Source organism: Pelophylax lessonae, assembly GCF_965119305.1.
Source record: "Pelophylax lessonae genome assembly, chromosome: 11".
NCBI classification, from domain to species: Eukaryota; Metazoa; Chordata; class Amphibia; order Anura; family Ranidae; genus Pelophylax; species Pelophylax lessonae.
The window spans coordinates 52,264,090-52,285,852 of NC_138778.1; the positions used below are offsets into that span (position 1 = coordinate 52,264,090).

Below are 21,763 nucleotides of genomic sequence, written 5' to 3' on the forward strand. Positions count from 1 at the left end.
CAGAATTCAATGAAGCCAAAAAGTCAGCATGACAGCCAGACAACTAGCATTTTAAAAACAGAGAAGTTAGCAATGACAGCCTACATAATGAAAACTGGATATGCCTTTTTCCTAAACAGCCTCATTATGAGAAGTCATCCTGTGACACCATCTCGCTCCTCACCTTGATCGGTTTATTTAAGTCCCCACTGCATAAACCCTGCAAGCTAACACTGAACTTCTTCCAGCAAGGGTTTAGATTGTTCTTCACCACCTGCAGAAACATAGAATGCACAATTATACAGCGATCGAAGCCATAGAAAAAAAAACATTCCCCGTGTCCCAACAAGAGCCATTTATGCTACATGAGCTCAAAGATGTCCAATACAATGCAAATAATTTAGAACCCATGCTAATCCCTGGATTGATCATTTGTAAATGGAAAGCAGTTTGAACACAAGCAGCCTGTGGGGAGGGGATTTACTAAAGCTGGTGCACTCAGAATCTGGTGCAGTTGTGTATAGTAACCAATCACCTTCCAACTTCAGCTTGTTCAATTAAGCTTTGAAAAGAAGCCCACGTTGGCTGTTTTCACAGAACACCGGCAGCGTATAACACTGTGGTACATCATATGAGTGGACATTGTTAGTCCGCCCGCTAGTAACCAACAACATGGCTGCCTCCAAGGCGGCGACAACTACCGGGTGGACTAACTATGTCTATTAAAAACTTAGATAAGGATAAGTAAATGTAGATATGTGGGTCCTCCGGCGTCCGGGATCCGCATGAGGCCACTGCTTATGGTCAATTGTCCTCTGTGTTGTTCCAGTTCCTGTCCAGCAGGAAATTAGATGGTATGCGTGGAGTTAGATCGAGGCTTGGACCGCAGGTTGAACCGCACTGTTGCTGTCTGTGGATGTTCCAGCATGCTGACGACAGGTTTCGGAGCATGCGCACTGCGATGGGATGGGATACCAGCGCGCGCTCCTTTTTCAGAGCTAGCTCTACATTTACTTACCCATATATAAGTTTTTAGTCCCCGTTCACACTAAGGCGACCTGTGAGGCGACCTGGTCACCTCACAGGTCGCCGTAGGTCGCCTCCCATAGGGAAGCTGCGGACCCGTTCTAATAGGAGCGACACAAGTCGCTCAGACTTCGAAAAAGGGTCCGGAGCTTCTTTGGGGCGACCAGGAGGCGATGTTATGAAGTGCGTGGCGGCCGCTCCGAGGTCGCGGCGCGCTGCTCGCACCGCGACCTCCGAGTAGCATCGCTTGTATGTGAACGGGGCCTTAATGTACCGCGCTAAATAAATGTTGCAGTCTTTATTAGGAGGCGCCTGTCTTTTCTCTTTGTTTCCTGCATGTCTGGAGGTTGCTTCCGCTCCCCACTAAGCTGGCCTTGAGTTTATGGACTGTTTCCCTTCTCATACTACAAGGACTATTAGGGCAGCCTATATGGCTACCCTATGGACTATTAATTAGGGTCTTATGCTATCTGCTTGCGCCACCGTGTGTAAACTTTTCATTTGCTGTTCTGTGAAGGCAGCGACAACTTTTTTCTCCTTACCGGGTGTTCTGTCAAAACAGCCAACTCCTCGTGTACTGTAGTGTATACGCTGCCGGTGTTCTGTCGAAACAGCCAATTTGTCCAAATCTCCATTTAATGCTGCTGGAGAGTCACCGGAAGTGACATGGTGGAGATTTTGGGGAGTTGGAGTTTTTTGCCGTGTTCAGGGTGATCGAGGGCTAAAACCTGGAAGCTGATTGGTTACTATGCACAGCTGCACCAGCCTTAGTAAATCTCCCCCTGCGCTACTGGGATGTCATGTCAATGTATTAGCACATGCAGCAAATCACAAAGGCAGTGCATTTTGAACACTATGCAGGAAACATGCTCACAGCATGGCTTTTCTGCATTGCGCTCTGGTGTGAGCCGGCCCTAAAGCCAGACATGCTTGGACAGACACACTTGCGTACCTTTCTACACAAATCCTCTTCTCCTGCAGCAATCTGTCTCCTAGGGAAGGAGACCCAACTTGCTAGACGGGTTCACTTTTGTGAGGCAACACCCACCTTTCTATAATGAGTCTACACCTACCCAGGTACCATTTTACAGCTGAAACATACTATCTGCATCTTTAGACATTGACAGACTGTCTTTGTTACACACAGCTGTATACCTTTAATGTGTTACTTACTAATCCCCTCATACCCCATATAATGAAGTACTGTATAGCAAAGAAAGATAATTATATAGTCCTGCGAGCAACCAAGATGTATAAAAATGATGCTGCAGGCACTCCACTATCTCACAAGTGTAAGTACAATTATCCCAAATAATGGCTCACAATTAATATAAATGGTGTAGTGCAATTTTAAGTATTCAATAATTTGCAATTAAAATGCTCAAGAAAATACTAAATCGCATGCATAAACTTCAAGTGTATCTCAAGCGGTTGCGAGAGGGAGGAGGAACAGCGCTTGAACGGGGAGAAGCGAGAGTGAGAGAGTGTGAGCCTCCTACAACCCAGACATACAGGCTGACCAGCTTTCCCCCCTATACACTTACCCAGTACAAGAGGAGCCTCGCAAGAGGAGACTACAGAGGAACCATTGAGCCAGGTTTCAGCACTATTGAGTTTCTTTTCCCCTATGTACGATACCACCAATGTTTGCTACAAAGAGTGATCCCCCTAGAGAAGATCCTCAACTGGGGGGGATTGAAAAACTGTTCATTGCCATGGAAGGCATTAAGTGTTTATGGCCAAGCTTAACCGCAAGGTCACACGAATTGAGGTGAGGACCCAACCATAAGGGGGTGCACAGTTCAAAGTGTATTATTACTGGGACACCTGTTAAAGCACATTGTCACTTTGAATCTGTTTTCGGGCTTTACATTTGCACGTTTACAGCACTATTGACACTTTTTTGAGAGTGGATTGTTTGTGACTGCACTTTATATATTTTTATATGGACCTTTTTTCCCTGCACAATATAGATATATAAGCATGATTATATGCATAATAGAATTAATGAACATATTTTGTAATATCTGAGATACACTTGAAGTTTATGCATGCGATTTAGTATTTTCCCAAGCATTTTAAATTACAAATAATTAAATATTTAAAATTGAACTACACCATTTCTATTTATTGTGCGGCATTATTTGGGATAATAGCAAAGAAAGAGGTTTGAAGTTCAGCCTGAGTGACAAACATAACATTTTCCATAGATTCAGCAGGGGAGTGAGAGTAGCCACCCAGAGACATGAAGTGTGGTATTTGCAGGTTAAGGCTACATGCACACTAACATTTTTTAAGCTCCTAGAAGCTGTTATTAGCATTTTTCTTTCTGCTCCTTTTTATTGAAAGCAATAAAGGTTTTTGTATAAAAAAGGTACAAGAGGGGAAGAGGTACATATGTATAGAGAGTACAATGTAACAGGAGCAAAAGAAAAGACCATGTTGGGTCATAAGAGGGTAAACAGCAAACATCAAGGGGGAGGGTAATCATCAATAATGCTAATACAAAGGTAGGCTGAAATTCTAGGAATAAACACATGAACATTTAGTGAGAAAGGGAAAAAATAAAAAAAAAGGGGGGGGGATACAAGGGGAGCATAAGCATTACGCAGGACTCCCAGTTGTGCCCTAGTCATTAACAGCGGTAGCGGTTTAGCATCCCAAAGGGGGACAATACCAAAGAGTTCAAGAGTACCGGGAGACTGCATGTAAATCGTGTTCTCCTATGTGTCCCCACACACTACTTCAGGCTATCCGCATTTTTTTGAGCTTCTGGGAGCAGTAAAAAAAATAGTTTTTGTAGAGTTTCTTGGAGCGTTTTCCCAGCAGAAAAAAAAAATGCTGAATGCTCCTAACCGCTTTTTTTAGCTTTTTTTTTTCTTCTTCTTGTACTGCAAAATTGCTAATAAAATGCTAATGCTCATAAAAGCTTAACAAAAAGCTATTAAAATGCTACTAGAAGCTGTCAAAAAAAGTGCTATTTTCAGTATTTTTCATCCAGCATTTTTTCTAGATTTTTTTTAGGAAAAAAAAAATGGATTTTTGTAAAATCTTACCATAAAATCCTTTTCTCTTAAGCTCATTGACAGACGCAGTCCTCTTGATTAATATCAAATTGGGTTATGCTGCCCTCTACAGGAGTAGGACTAGGCAGAAGGAAAAACGTTCTGGCCACACCTTAGGGGCAGTCCCAGAGGGTATATCCTCTCTCTCCCTGCTACAGGATGTCAGTTATGTCACAAAGCAGTGTCAGAGAATTTAACCCAACCCAACTCAAAAGTAGAGGGGCGGGTACTGCGTCTGTCAATGAGCTTAAGAGAAAAGGATTTTACGGTAAGATTTTACGATAAGATTTTACAAAAATCCATTTTTCTCTGACGCTCATTGACAGACGCAGTCCTCTTGATTAATATCAAATTGGGACGTCCCAAAGCAGTGCCACAAATGAGGGGTGGGAATAACAGAAATCAAAATATAAATCCAGAAGGCCCAACCGGTGCCGACTAGAAGTCTTAAAGGCTCATCAAACCAAAGGATGAGACTCAACTGAAAACCCAACAGAAAAAAAAAAAAAACCCTCGAGGTAGACCAACGGTCTCCTCAAATTGCGGCCTGCAAAACCTTGCGGCCAAAAGAGACATCCGCCGATGCCAACACATCAACTTTAGCCGCCTTGCAAACCTGGACCACTGACGCCTGATGGCGGAAGGCCCAGGAAGCACTAAGCGCCCGAGTGGAGTGCGCCTTAACAGGGAACGGAGGATTCCGACCCTTAATAGAATAAGCCTGTACCACCGTCTGTCTGATCCATTTGGAGATAGTCGCGGCAGATGCAGGCAACCCCTTTTTGGGGCCATCCGTGATCACAAAAAGTGAATCCGTCTCACGAAACGAGTCCGTAGTTTTCAAGTATACCCTGATTGCCCGAACCACATCCAAGGAATGCAACGCAAACTCCCGATGATGACTGGGCTTAGGACACAGGGAAGGTAACACAATATATCTTCATTCAGATGAAACTCTGAAACCACTTTAGGAAGGAAGGATGGATTCGGACGAAGAACCACCTTAACCCTATGAACCACCAGATATGGGGAACGACAAGATAATGCGGCCAGTTCTGACACCCTGCGTGCAGAAGTGATGGCCACCAAGAAGGCCACCTTCTGGGATAACGTAAGCAAGGGAATCTCCCTAATATTTTTAAAGGGAGGTTTCTGAAGAACCGACAACACCAAATTAAGATCCCAGGGCGGTAAAGGCGCGCGCACTGGCAGAGCCAAGTGCCGCACCACCTGGATGAAATTCCGCACCAAGGAATGAGTAGCCAAAGGCTTCTGAAAGAAGATTGCTAATGCTGAAACCTGACCCTTGATAGTACTCAAGGCCAGCTTCTGCTCAACCCCCTGTTGCAGAAAAGCCAAGATTCGGGTCACCGAATAGGCACGTGGAGGAAATCCAAGGGATTCACACCACGCGATATAAAGGCCCGTACACACGTACCGATCGTCGGCATACAAACGTCGGTGGACGAAGGATCTGCCGATTGTACGCGTGTTAGTATGGTGCCTCCGACAGATGTCTGCGCACAATCCGCGGACAAAAGTCTTTCTTGCAAACATGAAAATTTTTGTATGCCGACACCAGAACGGACGATTGTTCGCCTGTCAGTACACAATTCGGCCGACAGACCGCAGATTTGCAAGACTGGGCATGCTCAGAAAATAGAAAACACAGGGAAAGTTAACCATTACATGACATCACTTCTGCAGTCGGCGGACAAAATTCTTGTGCTGTCCTTGTGCTGTCTTTGCACTTTTCAGCAGACACCGACATCCCGGGGAGAAAAGAGGAACATTTGTATGCCGACCATCGGTACGTGTGTACGGGGCTTAAGACTTCCATGCGCGATGATAGGTTTTTCTGAAAGTCGCTTTCCTTGCTTTAATTAGAGTAGGAATAACTGAAGTTGACAATCCCTTGTCCTTCAGCACCTGGGTCTCAATAGCCAGGCCGTTAAAACCAGCGATCGTAAAGCAGGATGGAAGATCGGTCCCTGAGCCAGCAGATCCTCCCTGAGAGGAAGTCGTCAAGGAGCGTCCGCGACCAGCCTGACCAGGTCGGGGTACCAGGCCCGACGAGGCCAGTCCGGAGCTACCAGGATAACTGGAATTCCCTCCACCTCTATCCTGCGAAGAAGTTTCGGCAGCAACTTGAGAAGAGGGAAGGCATACAGTAGCTGATACTGTCCCCCCAGGGGGCGACCAGCGCGTCTGCTGCGTCCGCTCGAGGATCTCGGGAGCGGGCTACAAACCTCCACACCTTCCTGTTGAGCCGAACTGCCAACAGATCCACCTCCGGGGTGCCCCAATGAAGGCACAGCTGGTGAAATACCTCTGGATGAAGAGGCCATACCCCTTGATCCAGAATCTGACGGCTGAGATAATCTGCCTGCCGATTTTCCACCCCCGGAGTGAATACCGCGGAGAGAGCCGGAACAAACCGTTCCGCCCAACGAAGAATGCTGGCCACTTAAAGGCCGCCAGGACACTCTAGGTGCCCCCTTGGTGATTGACATAAGCCACGGCCGTTGCATTGTCCGGCTGGATCCGAACCGGGCTGCCCTGGAGCTGCTCGGTCCAGTAAATCAGACAAAGTCTGATCGCTCTCAGTTCCAATACATCAGTAACCTGGATTCTATCGGAAGAAATGACTTCCCCTGGCTGAGCATCGGAGACCGAAGCCACCAGACCAGAGACTCCCTGGTCCGCTCGCTCAACCGGATCCGATTGTCCAGAGAATAGGGATTCCGATTCCATTTGAAAAGAATCTCCTTTTGGAGAATTCGGGTAGGAGACTGGGCATACGGTACTGCCTCTAAGAAGGCTACCATCAGTCCCAGGATCCTCATGCAAGTCCGAAGGGAAGGCCAGTTGACCGACAGCAACATCCGAATCGTTCACTGAATCTTCCGGAGCTTCTCCGTAAGGAGACATACCCTTGCCAAGGATGTCTCCAAAGTTAGGCCCAGATAGTTCAATCTCCTGGTGGGAACTAGGAATGATCTTTGGGAAAAGTGAAGAAAACGCTGATGTCCTGTGAAGCTGTCTCTGGACGCCAGGAAATCCCCCTGATGCAGGGAGGCCACCCCTGTTCAGATGGACTCCATCTTGAATTCTTGTACCCGGACAAAATGATTGAGTGCTCTTAAGTCCAGAATTGGACACACCTTGCCCTCCTTTCTGGGTATTGTGAATAGGTTCGAATAGAACCCCTGAAAATGTTCTGCTCAAGGAACGGGAACTACCACTCCTTGTTGCATCAAGTCCATTACTGCCCCCCGCAAAGCTTTTAAGCAAACCGGGGATAGTGGAATGTTGGAAGGGAAGAATCGCACCTCGATCTTGTATCCCGACCGTATGACCCCGCGAACCCCTTTGTCCGGGATTCTGGAAAGCCATGGATCCGGAAACCGGTGAAGACGTCCCCCCACCCGATATGGGTGGGGGCGCACCTTCAGGCTGTATTGGTCTTATCTTCAGGTTTGGCTGAGCCGGACTTTTGTTCACCCGAAGGGGCTTTGGAGGGCTTCCCCTTATCGCCCGCCCCAGCGGAACGAACAAACTTTTTATGAGCGGAAAAGGAAGGTCCTCGCCTGTTACGAGGTCCTTTACCCTTAGCAGTCTGTGGCAAAAAAGTGCTCTTGTCCCCAGTGAGATCCTTTATAATCTCATGCAAGGTGGCCCCAAACAGGCGATCCCCTTGAAAAGGGAGATTAGCCAAAGCTTTTTTGGAACCTTGATCCGCCGACCAGCACTTTAACCACAACACGCGTCTGAGGACCACTGCTGAAACCGATGCACGCCATAACAAGGGAGTGGCATCCAGGGCGGCATCACAGATGAACTGTAGCCCTTGTATAATCTGCTCCAGCAAATCTGATACTGCCGGGGGGATACTTCTCCCCTTTAGGTCACGGCGTAACAATTTGGTCCATTCTGTCAATGTTTGTGAAACTAAACCAATGGCAACCACTGGCCTAAAGGTTGACCCTATCAGGGAAAAAATGGAGCGGGATTCTGCTTCCACTTTTCGATCCACCGGATCCCTAATGGACGGAGCGTCCTCCAATGGGATAACAGTGGCTTTATTTAGTCTGGAAATCAGTGAGTCCACCAATGGTGGTACCGTCCATTTTTTAAGGAGGGATTCCTCAAACGGATAGCGCCTAGCAATGCGTTTGGAAATAGCAGGGGTTCGTTTCGGACGACCCCATTCTTCTTTAATTAGATTACCAAAACATTTGGGCAAGGGAAAAACCTTCGCCATTTTGGTAGGCTTGCTAGTACCAAAAGGAATTTCAGTGTCAGCTACCTCAAGACTTAAGGTTTCCCGGACAGACATAAGTGCGTCCACCAACGCTTCTTCTTGCGCTATGGCGGAGGCAGAAACGTCCTCCTCACTGTCTGAGGAGACCGTACCCGAAACAGCAGCCCCAGAAGAGGGACCTGCAGCTGCAGTGGCAAGCTCAGAATCCGTATCTGAAGTGTCAGATGAAATCGGGGTAGGCGGGGGTCGCTTTCTTGCCCCCCCGTCCCCGACAGGCCACCTCCACCCGGGATACCAAAGACTCCAAAACTGCTGATAATGCATCAATCATAAGTGGGGCACTGGAGGGTCCTGCGGCCACCTCGAGGGGATCAGGTGGGGATACATGTGTGGCAGGGTCCATGATTAATCCAAGACACTTGCCAGCAAACAAAAAAAAAAATTGCAAAGAAAAAAATGTTGTAATCCCCCAGCGCAACAGCGCCCCTCAGTGTTACCTGCTTCGGACCCCACAGAGAGAGAGAGAGAGACCCCAAGGGCTCACCACCTGATGCACAGAAGCTTCTACCAAACTGCTCTCAGTACTGTCCCTTACAGACAGGAAGTCTTTTGGATCGTTTTCCCGGGTAAAGGAGGCGGCTCCGCCCCTTTACACGCCTTCCGGCGCCTCCCCTGCTAAACCTCGAGGTAGCTGGTCATCTCCAAAATGGCCACCCCCATGCCGGAGACACGAGGCTACGCCAAGATGGCGGTCCCGCGGGAGGATGGCGGCGGCCCCTGTGGAAAGATGGCAGCGGCCTGCTACATTGTGCGGCCTGCGGAAGGCAGGCATCGGCCTGTGCGGCCTGCGGGAGGTGTGCGGCCTGCAGGAGGATGGCGGCCTGCAGGAGGATGGTGGCGGCGGATAGCGGTAGTCCAGGCAACTGCAACCTTATGTATAAGGTAGGATCATATCACCCTCTTACATGGCCATCCTAACAGTAATGCCAGTCACTGACTTCAGTCATCTTTACAGTGCTCACTTATACAGTGACTTCCGATAGTCAGCTCCCAAACCAAGCCTCCTGGTTCCTATTCACCAAATCACACTCAAGAGGGAGATCTGTGACACATGCTATAGGATAGAGGAGGGACCCAGGATCAAAAGGGTCCGACCATCCATAGGGGGGCCCGTGTCTATTCCCAAAACCCGACAGGGGAGAGGGGGAACATACTACTTACCCTTCCTGGAACCGGCGGGCATCCCCTCCTGACAGAACCCCTCTCCACCGAGGTGAGGGGGCTGTCGACCAATACGGACGCCGCGACTCAGTTTCCAACTGGTCGTCGGCGTCCCGGCGAGACGTTTAACTCGCAGGGTCAGTCCCTGTCCAGTCGGACTATGTCGAGGCCGACCCAGCGCGGAGCTAGGGCCTGCACGCGCTCGTAGGCTGACTGGGGTGACCACTGGATCTCAACATCCAGCCCGTCGCCCAGCTCCAGCATAATTGGTTGAAGATCTCACAGGAACAACTGGAGAAAAAAGCTGCCTAAAAAAAATTTTTTCTAAAAAAATCTTGCCAGAACCAAAGATCCCAGCAAGGAACTTAGGTCCTTACTCCTGACTAGACAGAAAAAAACTAACATCCTGTAGCAGAGAGAGAGAGGATATACCCTCTGGGACTGCCCCTAAGGTGTGGCCAGAACGTTTTTCCTTCTGCCTAGTCCTACTCCTGTAGAGGGCAGCATAACCCAATTTGATATTAATCAAGAGGACTGCGTCTGTCAATGAGCGACAGAGAAATGCTAGTTTGCATGGAGCCTAACAGATGCAAATGGAGTTTAAAAAAAAAATAAATCCTGAAAAATGAGAACTAATGCAGCCACCACATACAAGGCTGGTAATATGCAATAGAATACAATTTCATTTTTGGGTTTAGATGTGTTTTAAGCTGCCAGTTTTTTTTGTTTTTTTTTTTACTATAGTGAACTTTAGGGTGAACCTCTTGCTTTGCGTTGTATGGACAAAACACAGGTCCATAATAAAGAGGTCATATAAGGCAAAAAGTCATAATGTGTAGGAGATAATCTACCTCTGTCCTGTGTGCTAGCTGCCAGGATCCGTCATCTCCTTGCCTGTACAACTCTAGGAATGGATCGGATTTGCCAAGGAAATCCTACAAATAAGAATTGAAGAAAAAAAATACATATAGAAATAGCTGCACATAACAGGATATTAAACAGTTAGTACAAAATAAAAGGTCTGATACACTGACAGTGGTTTCAGTAGGTACAGTTTCCTCAGTTTTGTAGAGGTTACAATTTAGACAGAAGTATTCTTCAATTATATAGCCAGTAACTTTACCCACTTTGGATAACTAGATACTAGAAAATGTATTCTGCCCAGATGCACTGTATCCTGTGATATTACCCATCTGTCCATTCTTACATTAAAGTAAATTTGAAATATTGCATTAAGGTTTCATATTTGCTATTTTCAGGTGGAGCTATAGGATCTCTTTTCACGTTGCCTATTTACAAATTGAAATCAAATAGACCCAATATTGTTACTGTGTATCAAATCATATCATTTTTATTGGAAATTATATTTTCCCCATACCAGAACTTGTATCCCCATTGGGAGATTTTCCCCCATTACTGTTCTGATGTCAACCCAAAATGTAGGCTTTTCTTTTACTTTCAATTCGATCAGAACATTGGAGGACAAATAGATAGGGTGAATCTCTCCAATGGGGGCACAGACAGCAATAAAAATTGACAGGTGTTCAAATCTAACAAACATACTCATCTATATGGCTGCAGCATCGTCCCCCCGCCAGTTCTAAGTCCAAGAACTGAGATTTCACATGGCAGCTGATCGCTCAGTTCTCAGTCTTAACTGAGCATAGAGTGGCAACTGTCAGTCACCACTCTCTGCTCTGCCCCTCCAACGCTCATTTGAACCCTGGGCTTGGGAGGCGGCAGGAGCAGTTGGCTCACTGCAAGGCTGAGCCAGCTGCCAGTCAGGCATCTGGGTGGATTCTGACATTATTGTCAAGATACATCCAGGGACTGGAGAACAGTGGGTCTGCATACCTCCCAACCATCCCAGATTCCGTGGGACTGTCCCGGGCTGTCAAGTAAGTCCCACGGATCTTACCTGAAGTCCCAGAGTCCACTGCCGAAGCATGTTCCAGCAGTGGGCTCCTCCCAGTGGGATATCCTCAATGAAGCATAGCATGAATGCAATGCGTACTCTCACACATTGCACCCAGTGAGGATTCCTACATGCTTGCTCTCTCTGATTCTCCCCCTCTACTTCAATCTTTCTCTCAGTCCCTGATTGCTAGGACCGCCGGAATTCTAGCAATTGATGAGGTGCTTTGTAGGCACCCACTCTGCCGTCCGACTCTAGGTCTTGCTTACTGCCTCCCAGCCTCTCCCGACACTGCACACATGGATAGGTGTCATGCGCTACAGAACGGGGTTAAGTGTCCCCGCGTACACTGTCCCCTCTACTGGCCCCAGAACTCCCCCTTAGCTCAGTGGGTGACTCTTTCCGGGGACATGCTTCCCCCTCCTTGGGACCCTCTGTGGGTGGCTGCTCTCGCCGGTGAGTGGTGTGTCCTGTCGTGAGCCAGGCCTCCCCTCCCCCCACCTCTGATAGCTTTCCCTGGGTGTCTTAGCTGCTGCAGAACTTCATGGAGAGGGGAGGGTGTGGCTGCTGAGTGTTGTGGTGCGGAGCAGTGATTGGCAGCTACGGGGTACCCAAACACAAAATCCCTTCCCCCCTCCCTGCCTGCATTTCCCCTCCCTGCCTCTCCCCCCAGCTTTCCCTCCACCCTAAAACCCCCCCTCCGTGCTTCTCCCCCCTAAACCCCCCCCCCCTCTTCACCCTGAACAAATCCCCCTCCCTGGCTCTCCACCACAAAAAAAAATAATCCCCCTCCCTGCCTCTCCGCTCTAAAAAATACCCTCTGTGTTTAATGATGGGGTTAGTATGGGAGAGGGGGTCCTGTGTAATGATGGGGGTGATATGGGGTGGGAGGGTTGGTGGTAGGGAATAAGATCATTTATAATTTATGCTACAATGAGCGGTGTGGAAGGAGGATTTTTGCTTAACCATGCCAGTTAAGCCCCTTTCGTTGTTACCAGTCTGACCACACCCACTTTTTGACGTGACATGCTTACATCAGCCTCAAATGTCCCTCATTCTGAAGTTCTAAAGTTGGGATGTATGGGTCTGTGAGGTCAGTCGCAGCAAGACTGATGATCATCAGCATTATTGCAATACCTTTTTGTCAAGGTTCCTAGCTTCCACCTCTAGATTTACAACTCGAGTGTCTTTAAGCTCCTCTGCAACAATCTGTTTTGAAATAAAAATAAAAAAAGTCAAACATTTTAGCACAAACTTAAGAAAAAAAAAAAAAAAAAGCAAAAACACACACACACACACACAAGTATGAAGGTTCTCAATATTTTTAAGTCACACTTTACCATATAGCTTGGATGATTCTGTTAGTAATATGTTTTCTACCTCTTTCTGATTTCTGCTCCTTCTAAACCTATTACTGTAAGTGAAACTACAGTAAACCCCCGCTCCATCGCGGTTCAGTTTTTGCGGTCCCGGTATATTGCGTTTTTTTTTGTAATGTTATTTTGCTATATAAATCATTAAAAATGAAATATTTTTGTGTTTTCCATAGCTCTTGTGATGTCTCTCAGTATCTTTTATGTGTTTAAATTAGTTTCTATTGTTTTAAAAGTGTGTTTAAAGCCCTTAAAATGCTTTTACACGTACAGTGACAGTAAAAAAAAACATGCCTACAATGCATTTTAATAGGGTTTTTCTATTTCGTGGATTTTCACTTTTCGCGGCTGGGTCCGGAACGTAACCCCCGCAATGGAGGGGGGGTTTACTGTAATGTATCATTTTTAAACTCCTTAGAATATACAGCAGGACCCTCCAGCCTGTTCATTTTATTGCATGTCAGGTTACAAGCTGCAATGACAGTTTTCACCAGCAGTGGCATTGCAGGCAACAACCAAAATTACAGCTCCTGGACCCAGAGACAAGCTACCTGCTAACTACTCCATCTTGCAACAAAGGAGAAAAAATGAACTAATAACACATAAGTGGGCAGGTTAAGCTAAGATGAAACAATGCAATCAAAATCCCTATGGGATAAACTACACAGGACTTTAAAGCTATGAGACCATAAATAATCATATCAAATGTATTTTATTACATTAAAGAAAAATTAAAACCCCCAATTGCTGCACAAATTGTGAGAGCACATACGAATATAACATTGTACAAATTCATACATAAGAATGCAGATGTCTTTATGGACCTTGCTTTGTGCACTGGTGCGCAGTCATGTTGGAACAGGAAGGTTTGGGAGCATGAAATTGTCCAAAATGTCTTGGTATGCTGACGGCTAAAGAGTTCCCTTCATTGGATTTAAGGAGCCAAGCCCAACCCCTGAAAATCAACCACACACCATAATCCCCCCTTCACCAAATTATTTGAACCAATGCACAAAGCAAGGTCCATTAAGACATGGGCGAGCAAGTTTGGGGTGGAGGAACTTGATTGGCCTGCACAGAGTCCTGACCTCAACCCAATAGAACACCTTTGGGATACATTGGAGTGGAGACTGGCGAGCCAGGCCTTCTCATCCAATATCAGTGCCTGACCTCACAAATGCGCTTCTGGAAGAATGGTCAAACATTCCAATAGACACCCTCCTAAACCTTGTGGACAGATTTCCCAGAAGAGTCGAAGCTGTTTTTGCTGTGGGCCAACTCAATATTGAACCCTACGGATTAAGAGTGGGATGCCATTAAAGTTCATGTGCGTGTAAAGGTAGATGTCCCAATACTTTTGACAATATAGTGTATACACATAGATCAGTGATGGCAAACCTTGGCACCCCAGATGTTTTGGAACTACATTTCCCAGGATGCTCATGCACTCTGTAGTGTAGTTGAGCATGATGGGAAATGTAGTTTCAAAACCTCTGGGGTGCCAAGGTTCGCCATCACTGACAGAGTATTAAAGACCCCCATAAGATTTATCCAAGTTGGGTCATATTGCTTGCTCGCTGCATTTCACAGATCAATGCCTGCTTCCTGTGGAACATTAATACATTAAAAAAAAACTGCATAAATCTCTTGGCGCCAATGCCTCCCTGTGACGAACGCAATTTCCTGGGACGTTCACCACGGGCTACTGGAGGAGTGTGGAGGCCAGCCTCCTGCCCACGGACTATGGGCCCTGGCTTGTAGGGGAGTGCACCTCTGTGTGGGGGTATATGCTGGGGGACAATGGGAGTAGTGTTGCTTTGGACTCAAATCCATGTCACCCCAAGATACAGATTCAGAATGGGATCAATGTTACAGGCCTAAAGCTGCCTGTTGCAGCAGAGGACTTCTCCACACAGACTTCTCCACACATTGAGAGACTAAAGAGATGCTAATGACGTCTACTGTGGGGATGTGTATTGGCAGTTATAATAAGGTGTGTTGAAAATGGAGACGGGAAGTCTGAGAGCCTATGTCTTCTGCTTTCATCTTTACACTTCTAGGAATGTGTATTTGGCTATGTTTTGGGCTTGTTGTTTGTTGAATTATGATAATGTTGCAGTCTCATTCACCTATTGTCTCTTTCCAGAAGGCCAAGGTATGTTAACGATGTTCTGTATATAATTACATTTGCATATGATAATGAAATCAAACTCATGAGACTGTATATACTGGAAGTGAGTTGGTGAATAAAGTGTCTTTTGTTTTACCCTTCATTGAGCTCAGGCTAATGTTTGGGGGGAATTGAGGGGCCAGGTCACTGCATCACTTGAGATTCTGGGGACTTAAGTCAGAAATACTTGGTCCAAGTATTGGGGGATCTGTTACACTCCCATACCTTTAAGAGGTTTAGGATGCTGGGAGGTGGGCGTATACAGCAAAAAAATATAATAAAAAGTAATAATTTATATATAAAATTCTTATTTAGGCAACATTTTAAGTTATCAATGGTGGTCAATAGATCACCACTGACATATGTTGCTCTCTAATCATTGTTGTAAGGCATGACCGCTGTTTTTCTTCTATCAAAATCTCATGACTTTAAGACCTAAAATTTGCTGAAGGTTTGCCATGCCAGATCCTTTTTGCTTTAACCATGCTGCCCACACAGCCCTGCATTGAGTGTACCATGCTGCTCACACAGCCCTGCATCGAGTGTACCATGCTGCTCACACAGCCCTGCATCGAGTGTACCATGCCCGCAGCAACCATCCAGATTTAAAAAAAAAAAAAAAAAAACCTGAGAAAAAGTGTGCTTAATTCAGAGGAACATGAGTAGGAAACTGTAAAAAATTAAAACGTGTAATTACTATAAAACCGATGATCACAAGATATTTCAAAGTGTGCTTAACCACTTACCGCATATCAATGTACCGGTACGTCGGGTAACTTTGCGGGGGTATACCGGGATGATGTCTCTAGCTAGAGGCATCATCCCGGTACCGTGGTTTGAAGCCGACGGTCGGCTTTCCATCGGTAACGACCGATGCGGCCGCTCGATCGTTACCCGGTTGAGCGGGAGGGGACGTCCCCCCCCCTCCTGCCGCCTTCCGTGGCTTTGCTCGGGGCTCCCGTCCCACCGGGAGCCCCGGGCACCCAGCCGGAACGTCCGCCGGCTGGATGGAGTCCCGATGAATGCCGGAAACAGCATTGATCGAGTCTCCGATGACGTAACCCGGAGGCGGCGTCCATGACGTCACTTCCGGGTAACTGTGCTGCAAAAGGCGGCAGATTAGAAAAACGGCTGTATGCAAAAATGCAGTTTTCGTCGTTTTGCATACAGGGAAGTGTAGTGGAGGGGTCTAGGGTCTTTTAGGGATGTTTATATTGCTTGTGACAGCAATAAAAGTGATCAGATTTTTTTTTTTTTTTTTAAAAACCTGTAATAAAGTAAAAAAAAAAAAAAAAAGAAAAAATAAATAGGAAAAAAAAATAAAAAAATTTAGCCGCCCCCGTCACCATTCGCTCGCGCACAAAAAAAAAAACATATACGCAAGTCGAGCCGAGAATGAAATCCCTGTTCAAACCACACATGTGAGGTATCGCCGCGATCGCCAGAGCGTGGGCAATAATTTAAAAAAAAGAGCTACACTCTAACTCTAAACTGGTAACCATTAAATAAATTTTAAGCGTCGCAGATTGAGATCTCAATTGACCGTAGTTTGTCGCCATCCCACGGGGGGGCGCAATTTTAAACTGTAACATGTTGGGTATCTATTTACTCGGCGTGACATCATCTTTCACAATATATAAAAAAAAAATGGGCTAACTTTACTGTTTAGTATTTTTTAAATGCAGTGAAATGTGATTTTTCTAATTTTTTCCAAAAAAATGGCGTTTTAAAGACCGCTGCGCAAATACCGCGTGACAAAAAATTTTGCAATGACCGACATTTTATTCTCCAGAGTCTTTGCTAAAAAAAATATATATGTTTGGGAGTTCTAAGTAGTTTTCTAGGAAAAAATACTGGTTTTAACTTGTAAACAAAAAATAGGGCTGGGGCTTAAAGCGGAGTTCCGGCCTATTTTGCAACTTTAGTGATTCCTGGAGTGCTCGCTATGCTGATCAACAATTGGGCATTTTAAATTTTTTTTCGGGGTCCCTTGCCTTATTTTCAGGGCATTTTTGATTGTACTTCCTCCTTCTCCCCCCTTCTGTGGCCACGGCCACCGACATCACTTCTGCCTTTGCATTGCATCCTGGGAGCTGTTTGTCATCATTCCCAGGAGGCTGGAATCAGGAAGAACTCCCAGACCACTCCCTGGAATCAGGAAGAAGGACGCAGCAGATTACACTGCGGCTTCAGATGCCCACATCCAAGATGGCCACGCCCAGACAGCGTTTTTAAAAGTAAGATTTTGACTAAAATCCAATACTGTACACCTTGTAAATATGAGAATAGCGGTTCTGTAAAGGGCGATGGATTAGTATTATAGGGGTATTTTTATTTAAAAAAGGTATTTGGAGGCTGGAACTCCGCTTTAAGTGGTAAATAAGCAGTTAAAGTTTTTACACCATTTAATACGTTTTGTTTTCTCTTTTTTGCATCTTACAACCTAATAACTCACAGTAATTGTTCCTTTTCCTGCAGGTTTTCCCGCCTTCAGTTGCAAGGTCCCTTTCAGCTTACGATTTGACACAATCTACAGACAAAAAAAGGCAATATTATAAAGAGAAAATTGCTACAAAAGTCATTTTTATAAAGTTATTTGCATTTCCATTTAAACCTGCAGATGTTGTAATTTTCTCAAATTGTCACAAAATTCAAAATGTTGTTTCCCTATCTATAACAAGGCACTATGAAGGCTTTCCTTACACTGTGTACAGAGCCGAGGGTTAGATTTCAGGTATGCCTTGCTATAGTGGTATAATTTGCTACAATAATGTTTAGGACCAATGCCCACCTAAAGGGATGGAAACACTGGTTTTCTATTTGGAACACTGTAAGGGTACCGTTGAGGGGTTGTGATAAAGGTCAACCCTCCTATTTGGAAATTAATTTGAAAAAGCTCTTGGAAAGCTTGTTTGACTAGAAAAGGGTGCTGCAGATTCCCAAGAAACTATTGGAACTATTTTCCACTGCAAGTCCTGGCTAGGCTCTACTCGGCCCTGCTTGGCCCGGTTTGCTTTTCCACTGCTGGTACCGCATGGTACGGTGTTGGAACGGTTCGGTACAGTTTGCTTTTCCACTAAAGTAGTACTAAAGTTAAGTGGGTGGGATAACAACGGGGTGGATGGGATTCTCTGACCAATCAGTGGCTAGTAGTGACTGCATGCAAAGGATTGTGGGATATGGTACCTGTTGGAACCACAATCGAGTAGGTACTGTTTTTTCAGAGCTGTACCGTGCCGTTCGGTTCCATGCAGTGGAAAAGCGCCGCCGTACCGAACCGTTCCGACACTATACCATGCGGTACCAGCAGTGGAAAAGCACAAAAGCGTGCCGCACCGTTCGGTTCCATGTAGTGGAAAAGCGCCATAGAATAACCAAGTAATCACATTCTATCAATTTTCCCAAAATCTTTCAAACCTTGAGGAAGCCTCAGCTACACAGACACTACGTGGTGGCACCATTGGCAAATAAGAAATAAAGTATTTATTGGCAAATAAGAAATAAACTGTATTTGTTTTATTAGAGTCAGACAGGCTGGGATTTATTTTTTCGTGTTATACTCTTGCTGTAGAGAAGCTAAAAGGTTATTTAATGCCGATTGTGTTTTCCTGGTGCTGGAATGCAGCAAAACTGGTAGCAGTCAGGTTGAAATTTGAGTCTTACCTGGTCAAAGCCAATACTTGAGACTCTCTACCCCCAAGAGATTAAATCAAAGCTGCTGTCATCATTATACGTATATTATTCCCAGAGCAGGGGTCATACCTGGCCTAGGGTACACTCGTAGCCCCCAAGATAATCGTCATCATTTAGATCCACAGATTTGTTGTCAATGTCGTAGACTCCAAACTTGATACTCTGAACCTTTTCAAAGTAGTAATCAATGACTGGCTTTGTGGAGAACTCCGGGCTCTGGCAGTTCTTCACCCTCTCCGTTCTTGCCAGCTACAGTAAAAGATTAAAGATGCAGGTCATTTAGTTAACATGCACCAAGGGAATCAAATTCAAGAAGTAACATTGGAAATGTATAATATGCAGTATAACATTAAGTAAATTGAATTACCTCTGACCATTTTCCATCACCAATGCTCTGTAGTACAACACACAAGGGGTCAGATTTCGAACCAATGTCCTTATCCAAGAGATCTGCGCATGAGATGGACAACTGAACTTTGGTCACACACTGAGCCATCTGTAGAAGGCAGAAAACATCACATAGGGATTTCGAGAATTATCAAGTTTAATCTATTGGTTGATTATTATTTACACAAGAGGCTAGATGGGTTCAGAAATAGGAGTTGCAGTAATTGCAGAACCAACATCCTTTACTACCTCTTACAAAATAATATAAGATATTCTAGAACGGACAGGTACAGTTACAAGAAAAAAATCCCCATGGCAGAGATGCTGATGACCAGTGCACAGTACTTGGATACTTGCCCACCTTTACCCCTACGCTTTCTTCTATGATCTCCTATAATCTTGTTTGCGATGCTGCATGGGCCACCAGCAGCTTCATTGCAAAATTTTGTCAAAGTGGCAAGTATTAAGGGCCATACACACTATAAGATTTTCTGAAGACGTTTTCCTTTAGACTTACCAAAACCATATTATAGGAGGTCAAACAAATTTGTATGCAATCAGGCAGGCCCCTGAACTACATAGAAAAGGTAAATCTGAAGGAAATCTAACCACAAAAGTTGGATAGTGTGTATCCAGCTTTAGTCATGTTTAGAGCCACTTACTTACTGGATAGATAATGGATTGCCCTCCAGGAGTTGGCCATTTTTTAGTTTATTAGTGGGGGAGGAGAGAGGAGAGAGGAGGGAGGAGGAGAAGAGAGGAGAAGAGAGGAGAAGAGAGGAGAAGAGGAGGAGAAGAGAGGAGGGAGGAGGAGAAGAGAGGAGGGAGGAGGAGAAGAGAGGAGGGAGGAGGAGAAGAGAGGAGGGAGGAGGAGAAGAGAGGAGGGAGGAGGAGAAGAGAGGAGGGAGAAGAGGAGAAGAGAGGAGGGAGAAGAGGAGAAGAGAGGAGGAGAAGAGGAGAAGAGAGGAGGAGAAGAGGAGAAGAGAGGAGGAGAAGAGAGGAGGAGAAGAGAGGAGGAGAAGAGAGGAGGAGAAGAGAGGAGGAGAAGAGAGGAGGAGAAGAGAGGAGGAGAAGAGAGGAGGAGAAGAGAGGAGGAGAAGAGAGGAGGAGAAGAGAGGAGGAGAAGAGAGGAGGAGAAGAGAGGAGGAGAAGAGAGGAGGAGAAGAGAGGAGGAGAAGAGAGGAGGAGAAGAGAGGAGGAGAAGAGAGGAGGAGAAGAGAGGAGGAGAAGAGAGGAGGAGAAGAGAGGAGGAGAAGAGAGGAGGAGAGAGGAAGAAGAAAGAAGAAAGAAGAAAGAAGAAAGAAGAAAGAAGAAAGAAGAAAGAAGAAAGAAGAAGAGAAGGGAAGGGAAGCTCCTCGCCCCCACACAGGAATAGAGCTACTGTTAATGAGCTGTCGCGGTGTCCCCTTATTTCCCTTGGTGTCAGGAAAAAAAACTTGTAAGAAGAGATTTATGCAGATTGCAGAGGAGCGAAGCAGCCCATAAAAATGACATTTAGTACTCTTAATGGAGTACACACTTGAGAGATATGCTCATGTCCAAAGTTTAAAATCACTTTAAATGATTTTAAGGCTTAGGACAGTTTCCGAGTCTTCTCACTAATTATTTATGGATTTAATTTATTTTTGTATCCAATAAAATGAATTTTGAGTTGTGTGGCTTGGTAGTCATTGCGGGAGATGGGATATTCAAATTATTTGATAATCCTTTGAGCAGTGGATCTTATACAAGAGAGAGTAAAGCCCCGTACACACGTACCGATTGTCGGCCGAACGATTGGCCGTCTTTTGTCCAGTGCTGTCGTGTTGGTTGAAAAGTGCTCAAGACTGCACACGAATTTTGTCGGCCAACAACAACCAACTTCAGAAGTGATGTCATGTGATGGTTAACTTTCCGTGTGTTTTTTCTTCTCTGAGCATGCCTAGTCTTGCTCATCTTTCTTTTGTCAGCCGAAATCTGTACTGACTGACGAACAATCGGCCGTTCTGGTGTTGGCATACAAAAATTTTATAGTATGCAGACCAGATTTTGTTCAGCCGAAAAGTCGCAGTCGGTTGTCGGAAGCATCATACTAACAAGCCGACAATCGGCCGATCGGACGTTGGCCGAATATTTACGGCCGACAATCGGTACGTGTGTACGGGCCTTTAGTAACAAGCTAAGCCCCTGCAAAGTAAAAAAAAAAATAAAAAAGGGGGAGATTACCTACAGCAACAAGTCTGTTATTATGAATTTGGAATGAACGGCAATGAAAACAGGTTACTTTGTAAGTGGGTAAGTTCCAAAATGCTCTATGCTGTAGTTATGAATGCTAAATCATGGTTTTCCTTATTTTGGAATGGTAAACCTTCACCTTGTAAATCAGAATCTTGAAAGAAAAAAAAAAAAAAAATGATGCCACAGGTGACAAATGAGGTCAAGCAGTCGTCAGTCAATGAAATAAAGTTATCATCTGAAAAGAAGAAGTTCCGTGTTGGCTGAACTGTGCGTCCATTATTTTAATATCCAATATAGGAAGCAGCTGATGCATTAGCAGGAGGTGAAATCAGGCAACAAAAAAAGGAAAGGATTACACCACACTTCTTCATTTGTGTTCCCATGGATTAATCCATTTACCAGCATCACACACCCCACGGGAATATTAAAGAGCCTGTATTCTTATGAATAACA

General features: G+C 45.4%; 1 protein-coding gene across 2 annotated transcripts in view; it reads right to left on the reverse strand.

Moving 5' to 3' along the window:
• Window positions 1–21,763, reverse strand: part of CPNE1 (copine 1) — an 85,123-nt gene that overhangs the window by 24,490 nt on the left and 38,870 nt on the right. For both annotated transcript variants that reach the window (XM_082271322.1, XM_082271323.1), the window contains exons 2-7: window positions 19,074–19,202; window positions 18,776–18,955; window positions 17,469–17,543; window positions 12,608–12,679; window positions 10,407–10,490; window positions 164–253 (exon numbers count right to left, since the gene is read on the reverse strand). In XM_082271322.1, coding sequence (XP_082127448.1) covers window positions 164–253; window positions 10,407–10,490; window positions 12,608–12,679; window positions 17,469–17,543; window positions 18,776–18,955; window positions 19,074–19,202 — 630 coding nt within the window. The remainder of the gene's footprint in view (window positions 1–163; window positions 254–10,406; window positions 10,491–12,607; window positions 12,680–17,468; window positions 17,544–18,775; window positions 18,956–19,073; window positions 19,203–21,763) is intronic.